The 14,652-nt window shown below is 43.4% G+C and overlaps 1 protein-coding gene across 2 annotated transcripts in view; it reads left to right on the forward strand.

Annotated features, from left to right (window-relative positions):
- Positions 1–14,448, forward strand: part of C1_1H12orf75 (chromosome 1_1 C12orf75 homolog) — a 319,665-nt gene extending 305,217 nt beyond the window's left edge. The window contains exons 6-7 of one of the 2 annotated variants that reach the window (XM_086938150.1): positions 8,163–8,215; positions 12,865–14,448. In XM_086938150.1, the coding sequence (XP_086794276.1) occupies positions 8,163–8,177 (15 nt within the window). In that variant the 3' untranslated portion in view covers positions 8,178–8,215; positions 12,865–14,448. The remainder of the gene's footprint in view (positions 1–8,162; positions 8,216–12,864) is intronic. The other variant, XM_086938159.1, reaches the window with a different exon arrangement.
- Positions 14,449–14,652: the final 204 nt, after the last annotated feature.

The following is a 14,652-nucleotide window of genomic DNA, read 5'->3' on the forward strand; positions in this document are numbered from 1 at the left end:
CTCAGCAACTTCATTCTAAACTGCTCCTGCTGAATCATCAGTCAGAATCAATGTATTCTGCTGATATATTGCACTAAAAGGCATTTTGTTTCTCATGTTTTGCTGCATCACTGGGGCTGAAGGCATTGACGTTCAGAATGATTTCTGGTTCTGTACACTCTGCTCAGAATTACCTATTCAGGACCATCACATTTTTCTGCATTTGTAGAACAATTTTCACTTGCATTATATTTGTATTCAGAGGACATTTCCTCCTCTAGTGCCCGATCCTCTCACAGAGGTGAGGAGTATGGTTTCTTTTCATCATTTTGACGTTCACGTCTTCATTGTTCATCATTCCTCTTCCACTACCTTGCATCTGAATTGTTCCTTTTCCCATTGGCTCACCTTGCATTTGATTTATCCAATTAATTCCAGGCAGAACAAAATTAAAATTTAAACCCATTTGATTTTAGAGTCCTCTCTCAAATTGCTTTGAACAATCATCAGCTTATCTGATCTTTTTCTGCTTTATATTATTCACTACTGTATTTTGCCAACTTCAGGATTTTATCTATATTCCTTGTCTGCCAACACAATTCACTCTGTTGAATGTGATTGCTAAGCTCTGGCCTCAACCCCACCACTAAAGCAGATATGAAACCACTGACACCATCTTTCTCTGGATCATTGACTCCAAAAAGACATGCACTGACTCTTTCAGCTCCAAGAAAAATCTCAAGATATTTACCCTATTTATTTCCTTTTCAGGGATGCAATTTTTCAAATACTCAATTACCGGTCTGTATTTGCTGGCTATCTTATCAGAGGGAGCATTATTAGCAGCCACTCTAGCTGGTTCATGTGTTGCCAATGGACCCGCAGCCTTACACTCTATCCACAAACTGTCTCAAACAGTTAACCTAAATAAGTATACAACACCTAGGAAATATTTGTCCCATGTACCATTTTTCTGCTTTTTCGCTCTATTTCGGAAACTTCGTTGTAAATGTATACAAGTCAGCTTGTGTCCATGGCACATGCATCAGATTCTCTGTATGAACTTCTTTTAAAGGAAGCTCCATAATGTTTCCAGTCCCAGCGTCTGAGTCACTTACTGCACCTTTTTTACTTGCTGTCCCTTTCTTCCATCTTTTTAAATATTTTTTAAATCGTTTTCCTGGCTTTCGCAATTAAATTAAGCCTTAATGCAGAAGCCCCATCCAGGGGTCCAACCCAGGCCTGTCCTAGCTACGTTTTTAAACTATCATGACAGAGACATGATCCTGAAGCAGGCCAGATTTAAGGAGCCCTTGACATACGACAACGCACGAATACTCCTATTCCCGGATTACAAACAGCTGGATTCGACAATAAAGACAGTCGTTCCTGGCCGCCAAGGATCGTTTGCGCGAGCTGAAGCTCTCCTATGCCTTGCTTTACCCAGCCAAATTATGGTTGATTTATCAGTCAAAAACATTCTTCTTCGGATCACCTGAAGAGATCTTTCATTGGACAGATGAGACAGTGAGGGTCCGGCCTCACTTGCCACCCAGGAGAGACTCTGATTCATCCTCCAGCGATGTGGTTCAGAAACCGCCCAGATCCAAAGCCACTGTGAACAGGAGATCGAGATCCAGACATCGCTCTCAATCCCGCAAAGATCCTAGCAAAGCCGCATTGATGCCTCGACAAGGGACCGCAACCTCATAGACACTGCTAAGTCCATCCTGGTAGGGGTTGGCCTTGAGTGCTATTTGCTCCTTCCGGGGAAGCACATAGGGGAGGCCAGTACTTTAGCCGAAAAAGGGAACACCTGTTGACAATGGGCTGGTGTTTGGGGATCCATTGGCGGGGATGACCAGGTGCTCCAGTTGGAGTCCGCAGGCTGCCCTGCCCAACTGATACTTCGGTACAAAAGGGGGTGGTAATGGACGGAACATCTGAACCAATCAAACACTCACACCCAGTCAAAAGATCTGGGTTTAATCCATCACCGTTCTTTAGCCTACTCTGCCACCCCAGTTCAGACATGGCATTATGCAAATCAGTCTGACCCTGTGCCTCATGGGAACAGTCCAGCCCGAACTGCCAAGCCATGCCATCCCTAGACCGGAAACAAGCTTCCGAGGACCGGTTTCTGGCATTCCAGCTGTCTTCAGCCCGGCTTGCTTGATTTCAGTGGCAAAGTGAGCAAGGGACTCACGTCTGAGCATACCCTGCCACACTTATGGCGGCCAAAAGCGGTACAAAAGGGGGTGGTAATGTACGGAGCATCTGAACCAATCAAACACACACACCCAGTCAAAAGATCTGGGTTTAATCCATCACCGTTCTTTAGCCCACTCTGCCACCCCAGTTCAACTGATACTTCAGCGGCTTTGAGGTATAGGGTGGGAGGCAGTTGGATTGTTTCAGTTCCGGGATTGCACTATGTCACAGCTATACAAAACCACCATGCATACATTGGCTATCTAATCTCCCAGTGGCCAGAGTTTCACCAAATGTTCCGTACCACGGTCTGTGGTATTCAAGCTGCAGGTCTACACTGTTATTGTCCTGTGAAGTCACTGCTGGTGCACTGGTTCATAGGTGACCCACACACCAAAGTTATAGGACTTGCAGATGGCAGTCCCGCTTGGTAGGTTGCAAACCCCTGCATAGGATCTCCGGGTGGTGAGTTGGAACGTCAGATGTGCACTAGACAAAGTGAAAAGGAGGGCCATACTTAAACAGGAAAAGCGCTCTCGGGCAGATGTCCTGATGTTGCAGGAGACACACCTCATGGGGACGAAGGCTCTAGGTTTCCTTAGATATGGGTATATTCAAGCGTTCCATTCAGGGATTACAAGGGGATCCCATGAGGTTGCGAATCCTATCAATTGGAGGGTTCCATATAAACATTCCAAGACGTGGGTAGATACCAAAGGATGGTACGTTTTCATTAGGGGTACCATTTACGAGGAGCAGGCTGTGTTGGGAAGTGTTTATGCTATCTCCGCTGTCTTGGGAACTGGTTGAACGCCTCACAACTCCGTGGGCAGATATGACCGATCGATTGACAGTTATAGGTGGTGACTGGAATGACGTAATGGACATGGTAAAGGATAGATTGTGACCTGGGGAAAGCCTGTTGCTTGCCACACCACCAAACTACACTCCCTAGTGTCAGGACCCTTGGTGACGGTTACATAGGGAAGAACAGGGATACACATATTTTTCAGCGGTACACAAATCATTTTCCCGACTTTACTACATATTTCTGCCAACAGGTGTGGCGGGTAGAGCGGGATCTGCTGAAATACTCATGAGAGGTTTATCAGACCACTCTCCAGTCGCTCTCATGGTATGGCTGGGCCCTGCAAAGTAGCCCTTTAGATGGCGCTTCTCCCCTTGGAATCTGTAGGACGATAAATATAGAGAATATATTGGGCAGGCGATTGAACAATACCTCGACCTTAATATAGGCTCGAATAAGGCAGCCAAACCTCTTTGGGAAGCGATTAAACCAACTATACGAGGAGTAGACCTTTCCTACTGCCCAGTGGCACGTCGAATTAAGAAGGCATCGCTCTTGAAATCGGAAGCCCGTATCATGGAACTGGAGCGGGATAGCCAGGAGGAAGGGGGAGGTCAGGTGCGCCGCCAGCTACTCATGGTGAGACAGACTCATGCCGATCTACTAATGGATGAGGCTCATCTGGCGTGACTAGCATCCCAAAGTAGGATCTACCAATGGGGTAACAAATCTAGCAAGCTACTCCATTGATTGTGGGGGCCATGCGTCCACATGCTCTCCTAAGTATAACGGGCTCTAATGAAAGATCATTTGAGACCCCTCTTTAATAGGGGAGAGTTTTGCAAACTATTTCACGGAATTCCTGCCAGAAGACACGGTTCATCGATTCCTAGATGAACAACCACCACAGGCCCTCTCTGATGCAACCCTTGCAGAGCTAGATCTTCCGCTCACTGAAGAGGAACTGAGTACGGCCCTGGGTGACTTGAACTCCGGAAAGGCCCCGGACCATACCGGATATCCTTGTGAGTTTTTTTACGAAATTTCTCGATATTGGGGCATCACTTCCTTAGGGTGGTGGATGAAGCATGGGATCGCAGTAGCCTCCCACGCGATTGGAGACATGCCAAGGTGGTTGTGTTTAATAGGCTGGGCCTACCCCAGATCAACATGCCTTGTACCGCCCCATTTCTTTACTGAACATAGAGGCAAAGATCTTGGCCAAAGCATTATCTGACCGCCTCCAAACACAGATCACTACAATGATCCATCCCGATCAGGCAGGCTTCATGCCCCAGCGAGCCACACCATAATATTCGTCAAGCACACATAGCCATAGATACAATCCGGGGTTTGGGTGCTCCAGCTAAGCTCTTATTGGCAGACATGGCTAGGGCCTTTGAGTCCCTTAGTTGGCTATATCTATTCGCCCTGCTGAGTCATCTTAATATGGGTCCACATTTTTTATCTTACCTGAAACTGTTATATACAGACCTTATGGCATCGGTAAGGATTGCAGGGTCCACATCATATACATTCTCCATTGGACGGGGTACTCATCAAGGCAGTCCCTTATCACTATATCTCTTTGCCCTGGCAATGGAACACCTGGCGGCTTGGGTGCGGATAGGCGCACAGGTAGATAGCTTTGAATGCGCGCAGGAGCTCTCAGACCGCATTACATTATATGCCGACGATGTCCTCTTCTTAATAGAAGAAGAGGAATTCAATAAAACGGGGCCAAGATTGCTTCATATCATGCAAGTATTCAGTAACCCGTCTGGTTTATATATGAATCCCTGCAAATCTACTCTGTGGGTTCTGAAGGAACCAATGGAGGTGGGGCCTTGGGCATCGGCAATACAAGTTACGATGATGGGACTGAAATATTTAGGTGTATTTTTGTCAGATTTACCAAGTGTGTCCTGGGATACAAACCTTGTTCCAATATGGGCTTGGTTGCTAGAAGAACTGAGGACATTGTTGCACCTGCTCCTATCTATTTTTGGTCGGTCGGTCGGCCATCTTTAAGATGGTGGTGCAGGCATGGCCAAGCAGCATGGCCGACAGGATTTGAGCTCCTTCGGCTCCTGACCGGACAGCCGCATAAATCCTGGAAAGATCTTTTCTGCGGTGCAATTATTTCTATAATTTCACCGACCAAACTGTGACTTAATTTTCTCATCTCTGGAAATTCTCTAAATGATGACACCCGACGGTGCCTCTGAAGTTAGAACCGCATATAATCTCTGACTAGAGGAGAAACCTTTCCTCAAACTCGAACATGGCAACTTGACTTTGGCTTTTCAGTCACATAGCTGCAGACAGAAATGTGAACCATTTTTAGGTGACGTTACCCTAGCATTGTACAAAACATTATTCTTCAAATTCAGGATGGGTATCTGCCCACTGAAGTTTTTATCTCGAAGTGAGGTAATTCATATCCCCAAACATACTACTGTCCAAGCACGGGTAACCTTATTGAAGACGAGATTTTTGGTCCACAGCTTCCAGGCGAAAATGTCTGTTTACTCTATATTAAGAGCTACAGGCTTGTGAAATCTGAAACTAGCCTTGGAGCTATTGTAGACTTTTTTGATGCCTAAATGGTGGAGGCTACATCACGCGACTTTTTTATTGCATGTGCTATCACATTACGTACCAACGTCATCTGATATTAATCTTTTGAATTTCTATGTGTAAACTTTCATTATATATATTTTTAACTTTTCCTATGTTTTATGGGTACTTAGATCCTTTCTTTGATTGAAACAGTCTACTGGTTTTTAACTATACTTATTTTGTAATATGGCGTTTGAACCATATTGAGACAAACAGCGGATTTTTCATACTTGATGAACCAGCTTACACAGGGTTGTATGTTGCAACGCATGCCTTTTCCACGCATGCCTTTTCCACGCATGCGTTACAACGGAATGCTTTTGCAACGCATAACCTTTACCACGCATACCTTTGCAACGATTTTTGTTGTAAATATATGCTTGGTAAGCAAATGCTCTTGGTAAAGGTTATACCCCTTACGTGACTCCCCATCCCCAATCCTTCTTATATTTACCCTTTGCCCTTAACCCTTTTATATATATATTTTTTATAATACTAAAATTCCCCTTACCTCTTCACGTCGTCTCCTTTCCATCTTCCGTGGTGACGTTCTATGTCGTAAAGAGGAACCGGAAGTTTCTTTCTGTTTCCTTTTAAATGTCCGGTACCCCACAAGACTCACCTGGGCTTGTGAAGTAATTCTACAGAGACGACACAAACCACCGCCCCTGGTCCCAACAAAACCCCGCGGGGAAGTAACACCCGACAAGGATGAGATGGATCCAGGGATGGGGCCAAAGGAACACGGGAAGTGGATTTTGGTGGTAGGGACGTGGGTAGGGTCTTGGCACAGCTGAGGGAACAAGAAAGAACCGATTAGGACTAGGTACTACGCTTGCGCCATAAACACCCCACAAAACACATGCAGACAGGAGCCCCTGTTTCTGGCACTCACCACAATTTGTTGTTCGGGTTGACTCAATGAAGAGGTCAGTGAAGTATCGTCCAAGAGCCTTGCTTCCTTGGCAAGGAAAGAGGCGCTCCTGCGCCAGAACCACCAAAGAACCAAAAAGAAACAAAGGAATGCGCTTCTGCGCGGAAAGGGTGTGATGAACAAAAACTCCAGGGTAAGCGCTATAGCGCGGCCCAATGCACAGTGATCCCACGTTGTATACGTGTAGGTAACAAGCAGTAGCGCTCCTGCGCCACTGCCAAAACTAATGAAGGGCCAAAGTACAAATGTCAAAACGCTCCTGCGCTATCTACATGAACCAGACAGCAGCGCTCCTGCGCTACGACCAAAACGAATAAGGAACCAAAGTACTGAATGTAAAAGCGCTCCTGCGCCTTCTACCAAATAACAGGCAGTAGCGCTCCTGCGTCACTGCCAACCAAAAGAATTAGGCAGGAATGTAGCAGCGAGCCTTCGCAGCTACTTCCTATAGGTACAATCAGCAGCGCTCCTGCGCGGCTGTTTCCTGAAGTCAAAACATGGCAAGCAGTCACGTAACGCGTGAGGCATAGGAAGCGTTACCGTGACTCGAAGTAGCAGCTCCTCCGGCAGAGAAGTAGAAAACCTGATTTCCGACGTCTGCTGGGCTGCAGTGCGATTGCTGGGCTCTGTGCGAAGTGAGGTATCAGAAGCACCGATCCGGCGGGTTTCACGCATTTTAAGCGTGTTCCCCCGGAAGTGCTTGGTGAAGGCGTTGTGGTGGAGGACTAGACCGGGACACCACTTCCGGCCGGAAGTGAGTATCCCGATGCCTGCATGCCTCCTGTGGCGCCCAGAACAGCGGAAAATCGCCACACGACATTAAATGACGCCAATTGCCTGTACTTGTCGATGTGACTTCAGGTGAGTTTTTATTTTTGGGGGGAGACCTCCCCCAAGCCCCCTTTTTTCCCCTACCTTTTTTTGGCGAGGGGGGAAGGGGGGAGTCTCCCCAACCCCTCCTTTTTTAATTTGTCCCTTTACCACACATGCCTTTACTACGTATCTCTTAGTAAAGGAATGCGTGGTAAAGGCTTTCGTGGTAACCACGCATGCGTTGTAATGCATGCGTGGTTAAGCCTTTCGTGGAAACGGCTGCTTTGTAGTGGCCATTTCCCTTACACAGTAGCAATGAACGGTCGAATATACCCCTGCCCTCTGGTTCCACCATAGGCACTACATAGGTGAACAAATAAAGGAGATGTTTAAATGAACGGTGCCATCTCCAATTATACATTTTGACTAAGAGTTGATAAAGGACTAGCATCTAAGTTCTAAATCCACTTGGAGAGCCAGTATTATTCGGTAAGTAGACCCTGTTTATTGATAATTTTGAAAAGTAAACATCTAGTTATTAATACATTCGTCACTTCCTTGTTGTTGTCTTAATATTTGTGACATTCAAATTTGGGCGAAAATAGTAAAAAAAACACTACTTCTTTATCAAGCAAATGTGCAGTTTCTGTTTGCTTAATGAAATAAACATTTGCCTCCTGATAAAATGGACTGAAATTATGAGAATGATGTAAAATAAATTAATGTCAATATGTGTTGTCTGGTAGAGTTTCTAAACGTGTGTTAATATTCTGCTTTGTTTTCTTCTGTTTTAAGAAGAGTGGAAAGTGAATGCTTTGCGATAAGACAGAAGGCACGATATAAAATAGGTAAAAGTATTATTACATCTTCAGATTATTCGTGTTCATGCGTACTACTGCCAGCCCATCAAATGCTTCCCCCAACTGTACATCTTTTACATTTGTAATGTATTATTGCTGTCATTTCAATTGTATACAATTTTATTTTTAAAATTAAACTATAGAGCCACACAAACAGTCTGTCTGAAATAATGCTAAACTGATTGGGGGATGCACTGAATTCAGAGTAGGAAACATGAAATAGACATGGTGTAACTCAATACCTATTACATTTTAAACTCTACATCCAACTTGCCTTAGCAAAGTCATTTGTTTTGCCTTTCGTGTAGTTAAGTTTTCCTTGTTTATGTGCGCTAATGGAAAAAGACGGTGCAAACTCGATGGGTCAGATAAGGGTGAATACAATAAAACGTAGCAAACCCCTGTGTTTTTCTTCAGCGTCTTGTAAGAGGAGACTGCAGAGGTTGTTAAGCAAACTGAACAGCTGCAAAGTCTGACAAACAATCTGCAAACCTATAAAGGCATGCCATTCTTGAGGTGGACTGCACCGGATGCTCTTCAGTCCTGGTGCTCCGTGTGAGGATGATGGGCAGGCACTACGCTCACTGTGCACTTCTATCTGCGTGGCTACTGCCTTATTTGCCACATGATTTCAGTGCACCTGGGGCAGTATTATGCCAAGAGCTCCGGACACACAAAGGGCTTGTGCACTTGATTTTGTGCCCCTGAGCCACTATAGTATTATAGAAGGGGCTGCAGATACTTGTGTAGTCCCCTCTGTAATACTAATAGCACTAGCACACATGTTGCACCAGCGAGCACTAGCACACATGTTGCACCAGCGCCATTGAGAGGACGTTTCCTCATATGGATGGGGATGTGGCCCCATGCAAATGAGGTATTTACTTTGCCCTTGTGCCATAATTCGGACGAGGGTGCAGAAAAAAAACAGATGCTTAGGCGGCACTCTGACAGTGCACCACAAAAAGGTGGCGCGCTGTCAGTGCGCCTCCGGAGGGCAGCCCACTGAAGGAGTACAAGAGGTCCCATTGCCACCGAGACATCCTCATGCAGTGAGTGCAATCACTCACTGCACCCCCTGCATGGGGAATCTGTCACCCCTTTAAGGTGTAAGGGGGTGCCGCCTGCACAGAGAAAAACGAATTTGCTGCTTCAGTCAGCCGCTATATAAGACACTAAATGCACTAGGCTCTTGGCATTATCCGATTTGGTACGGGGCGCTTATTTAAAGCTGTGCGGTGGCGCAAACTGGGACAGTGCACCCGGTCTATCATAAAGCCCTGGTGTTTGAGGGGAGGCTGTGTGATCTCCAGCGCTTTACTGACGCACTAGCAGCTGTTAGGAGGGGCGTAGGACTCACGCATTGACAGTAACATTTTACTTATTTGTTCTTGCATAGTTTGCCAGTGTTAATGCCTGGTTATTTTAGAGTGTTAAGAAAGTAGCAATAACAGGAAATCTCAAAAGAAGTTATTTTAACTAGATGCTAAGATGACTAAACGTCCTACTCTTAAATAGTCTACTTACAAACCATCCTCTATATATATACACCTATTGGTTAATGACAGGGCAAAAGAGTAGCCTAAACAAACAACTTTACTGGAGATCAACTCTCACATATATGAAGTTGTGTTTTCAGACATTGCATTGAAGGAACAAGAGCAATGAAGGACTGGGCAAGGGGTATGAAGGGAAACAGGTCTCAATCAAGCATAGAGTGAGGACTGCTGAATGAGGGTCAGAGAATCAACAGACTTTAAACCAGACCTTCTGTATATTTTATAAAGCCAGCAGCACTGTCTGTCCTTGGACTCACCGTTTCACTTTTTCCATGATAATTACAAGCGTGATGAAGTGGATCCTCTAGGACATCTCACGCAGGACAGGTGGTACTGCTGATTGTGGTTGGGCTCCAGAACTTCCCTTGCTATCTGTCTCCTACTGCCTGAGATCCGAGGTTATTCTGTGGCTTGCCTTTCTAGATCTGGTGTGGAATAAACCTTCAGGGACTACATATTCTCCTCTAGGGAAAGCAGCACCATTTACAGGCAGGCAGGTAAGCAGACCTCCTTTCACAAAATTGTATCCACAGATTAGGGAAAGGCATTGTAGTTTTTCTGCAGGGTTCCTTCCCTTGATGCAAGGGCTCTGCACACTGCACCGTGATAAGTACCAGAGCGCACACAGGAAGTCCATTAATAGAACAAATAATTCCAATATAAAGTCCATCCAATTCTCTGTCCTTTTATCATGAAGTGATTTGTATTTCATGTGGAGTTTTCACAAGCAGAGACAGGCAGTGTCCATTCTATAACTTTCAGGCTAGCCAACACGTACGAGTGCAATATACTTTTCAGGCTTATCAAGGCTTATTGTGAGCAACGGAGAGGTCACACATAAATGCTCTGAGAGCGGCGCTGGCTGCTCAGGCACATTTCAGAACACCTCTCCCTCAGTGTCTATAATAGAAGCTGAGACCTGTTTACGTGCTAGATGTTGCGAATAAGTTTTGGACAAGATCTTAGATGTATTTTATGTGATACTTTTTGGACTTTGTCCTGACTGCGAGATGCTCAGCCTTGAAAAAGTCTCTTGGACAAAACACGTGTCTGTTGCTTCTGCTTGTATAGAACGGATATCTGTCTCTGCTTGTGAAAACCACACAATGGGGAGAGGAACCCTATTCTATGAGAAAAGGGACAGAGTTACAAAATATAATCACTAATGGAAAAAGTTTCCCTTTTCTCCACAAACATTCACTAACATATATCCACCATTCAAACAGACTACTAAGTGAGAGAAAAAGAATTCACTCAACGTTATGTAAAAATTACCACTAAACACCGATACCTGTATCACATATTTTTCACTTAAAGAATTTTTGTAATATAATATATGTAGTACAAAATCATTAAGTTTTGTTTCTTCATATATAAAATTCTCTAGGGTATATTTTCCTCAATGACATCTGTTTTCAATTTAATGCACTAATATCTCATCATTCAATAGCACTATGTTAAAATACAACACTAGTTTAAAAAAATCAATAATTAAAAAAGGACTTGATTATACAATTTCACATTATATACCAAATTCTTAGTAAAAGAAAAAGAGAAATTGTTGACACAGCGTTTCGTTGGTATTGACTATTTTATCCACCTGCAGTACAAACCGTGATATTAAAAACACGAAACAATCTATACATTTAAATGGATTTTCCATGGTTTTCTCAACTTTTGTTGAGTATTATCCTTATTTGAGTATAGTCTTTCTGTCTTTCGTTACTCTTTCTCTGATAAGAGCATCAAGGGTTTATTTCTCCTTCCACAGAATGTAAGTAGGTCATCTCTATGATGATTCAATCCACATCAATTATTAATACTTTGTAGCAAATCCGTTTTTGATTCTTGACTTTTTTGATGTGTCAGTAGAGACCCTTTCGTTTTGGATTGGTTCTTTCAGTCAAATTTATCAAAATCGATATCCTTCCGCGTGATCTCTTAAATACATGCGGCAGTCTCTCTTCTTTTCACTTCTCAATTTCAGGAAAATAAGAGAATGTAGAGATTGTTTCATGTTATTAATATCACTGTCCTGAAGAAGGTGGATAGAATAGTAATTTCGACAACTTTTTCTTTTACTAAGAATTTGGTATATGATGTGACATTGGATAATAGAGTCCTTTTTTTATTACTGATTTTTTAAACTATTGTTGTATTTTAATATTGTGCTATTGAATGAAGAGATGTTAGTGCATTAACTTGAAAACAGATGTCATTGAGGTAAACCTACCCTAGAGAATTTGATATATGAGGAAACAAAACTTTATGATTTTGTCCTACATATATTGTATTACAAAACTTCTTTAAGTGAAAAATATGTAATAAATCTGGCTTTTTTTTACACAAATGCAGGTATCCGTGTTTAGTGGTCATTTTTAAATAACGTTGAGTGAATTCTTTTTCTCTCACTTAGTGGTCAATTTGAATGGTGGATATAAGTTAGTGGATGTTTGTGGAGAAAAAGGAGACTTTTGTCATTAGTGAGTCTGCTTGTGAGAACTACACATGAAATAAAAATCACTTCATGATAAAAGGGCTGAGAATTGAATGGACTTTATATTTGGAGTTTTTTCTTTTATTAATGGACTTTGTGTGTTCCTGGTATTTATCACATTGCATAATTTCCGCCGAGGACATTGTCCCTGGTAAACGTACACCCTAGGTGGTAGGGTGTGCATAGCACCATGGCAGCCCCTCTTACCCCACATTAAAAGGATATAACAACCCCAAACAATAGTGTTGATATTGGATGTGCAATTGATGTTAGCATAGCCAGAATTGTGTTTGCTCTGCGCACTGCACACCAGGCAGCTACTATGATAAGAGTGAAGAAGAAAGAAGCAGATATCACCATATAAAATGATGAAGTCAGGGTAACTCCTCAGCACAGGAAAATGAAACCTATATGCCCTTTTCATTAGGAGCCAATCCATATGCATGCAAGACAATCAAGACATGGAGCTATCAAGACTTCACTTTTCTAGAGCACTATTTCAAGCAGGGAAGAGGGTAAGATAGCCAGTAGAACTATAGGTCCAGAGTGATGTGGTGATGGCTTCCTTCTCTTTTCCACAGGGCAACCACACCAGGGTACGTCAGAGCCTTCCTGAGAAGAGTCCATCAGCACATCCAAGGCCTTGAACGACTTCACAGATCATTCAGAAAGAAATGGACTGAACAATGGTCAGACATGGAGCAATATACTGAGACTGGCCCAGCTATGGATTAACAACATAGAACCATCTGTTGTGCACTGTGATATTTCACAATCAGCCAATACGTAATGCAAATCTGAACATGCATAGCACCCTTGATGGATTCACCATATTTGCTGTGATGAGGAAGTACATACCACGATAAACAATGGCATTGCAGCTTACACTAGTGTTTGTTGTTTCCAATCTTGAGCTAACTTCTGGGCGCCTCTAAATGTAACTGAGCTCACCAATGTGTGCCTAATCACCTTTACGATAAATGAGGGATTAATTTGATACAAACACCTCTAAGTTAGCAAATATTTGAGCTGAAGTTTCTCTTCCCCACAGCGAGTTAAGAACTATAGTGAGGATCTGATTACGCCAAGGGTGTCCACTAGCACAAGACTGCATTAGGGGCCATCTTGTAATGTCAAAAGATTGTGCACCTATGCTCAACAAGTCTAATGTGAGTTCCTGAAGCCAAACAGAGGTTTAGCAAAGTAATGATGAAAATGCAAGAGGATATCATTGCCTATATTAGCAGAGCGTTTACTACTCTGGAACATTATTCATGTTTTTTTCTCTTTTTTTTTTGTTTAAATGTGTTTGTTTTTCACATTTTATATAGTACACAACCACTCAGGAGTTACATGACTACATGGGTATATGACCCCTCTTCCACTTTTGTGTTTTACATCAATAGACAGTCCGAGCGATCAGACATATCAAAACAAAAATCCTTTTATCTTATTGATAACAATTTGCTACAGAGCATAAATGCAACATATAACACATTTCTCACCTCTCATGTAATGAACTTAAGGTCTATAGGATAGAGCATCGTTTTGAACAACACTTTTCTGACTAATTGTTGTTGATCAGCGCGCACGTGCATTTGGACATAGCTATGCTGTATTGTATGTCTGCCAAAGTACAACCTATATCATAATAGGTTATTTTACAACACATTGTTGAACTCCCATGTATGGCAACTGGGGGCGGAAAGGAGGGGGGATTGTTTTTATTTGTTTATTGGCGAGGGTCATAGTGCTGTACACATCGTACCGTTCTGCATCAGTGTCTTATGCGCTCGCTCCCCGTGCATGCTTAGTCCAAGTCTTCAGGTGCCAGTCCGACGCTTACTCAGACATAGCATTCGAGTCTCCAGAGGAACTGTGCCATAGGGCACGGAATTTGGAACATTATTCATGGATGAAAAGTATTTCACTTCGATTGCAGGGCCTTTCTGTAATTATCTATCCATGTGCGCCCTTGATGCATGAACTCTGTGTGCCATTTCCTCGTGCGCCCCTTGGAGCGCAAGCCCAGTGCTGGCGGTTTGTTGGTCACCAGCTCGGTGACAGTTACGGGTGATAGTTGCCTCCCGCTGGAGCAGTGCTTGCATGCACACCTCGCGCTGTCTGTGGGATTTTCTTACTACAATAAAACTTAATTAACTTACTTTCTTTGGAGTCGTCTTTCATCATTACTACATTTCACGTGGCAACAAGGGTAGGATGAAGAAGATCCCACACAGGAACCGATGAGATTTCAGAGAGGGTTATTCACAGCTTTCCAGACATAGTTCAAGTTCAGTAATTTGTATAGCGCACTACTCACCCAGAGGGTCTCAAGGCGCTTGGGGGAGGGTGGGTGCATTACTTAT

This window comes from Lissotriton vulgaris, chromosome 1_1, assembly GCF_964263255.1.
Source record: "Lissotriton vulgaris chromosome 1_1, aLisVul1.2, whole genome shotgun sequence".
NCBI classification, from domain to species: domain Eukaryota; kingdom Metazoa; phylum Chordata; class Amphibia; order Caudata; family Salamandridae; genus Lissotriton; species Lissotriton vulgaris.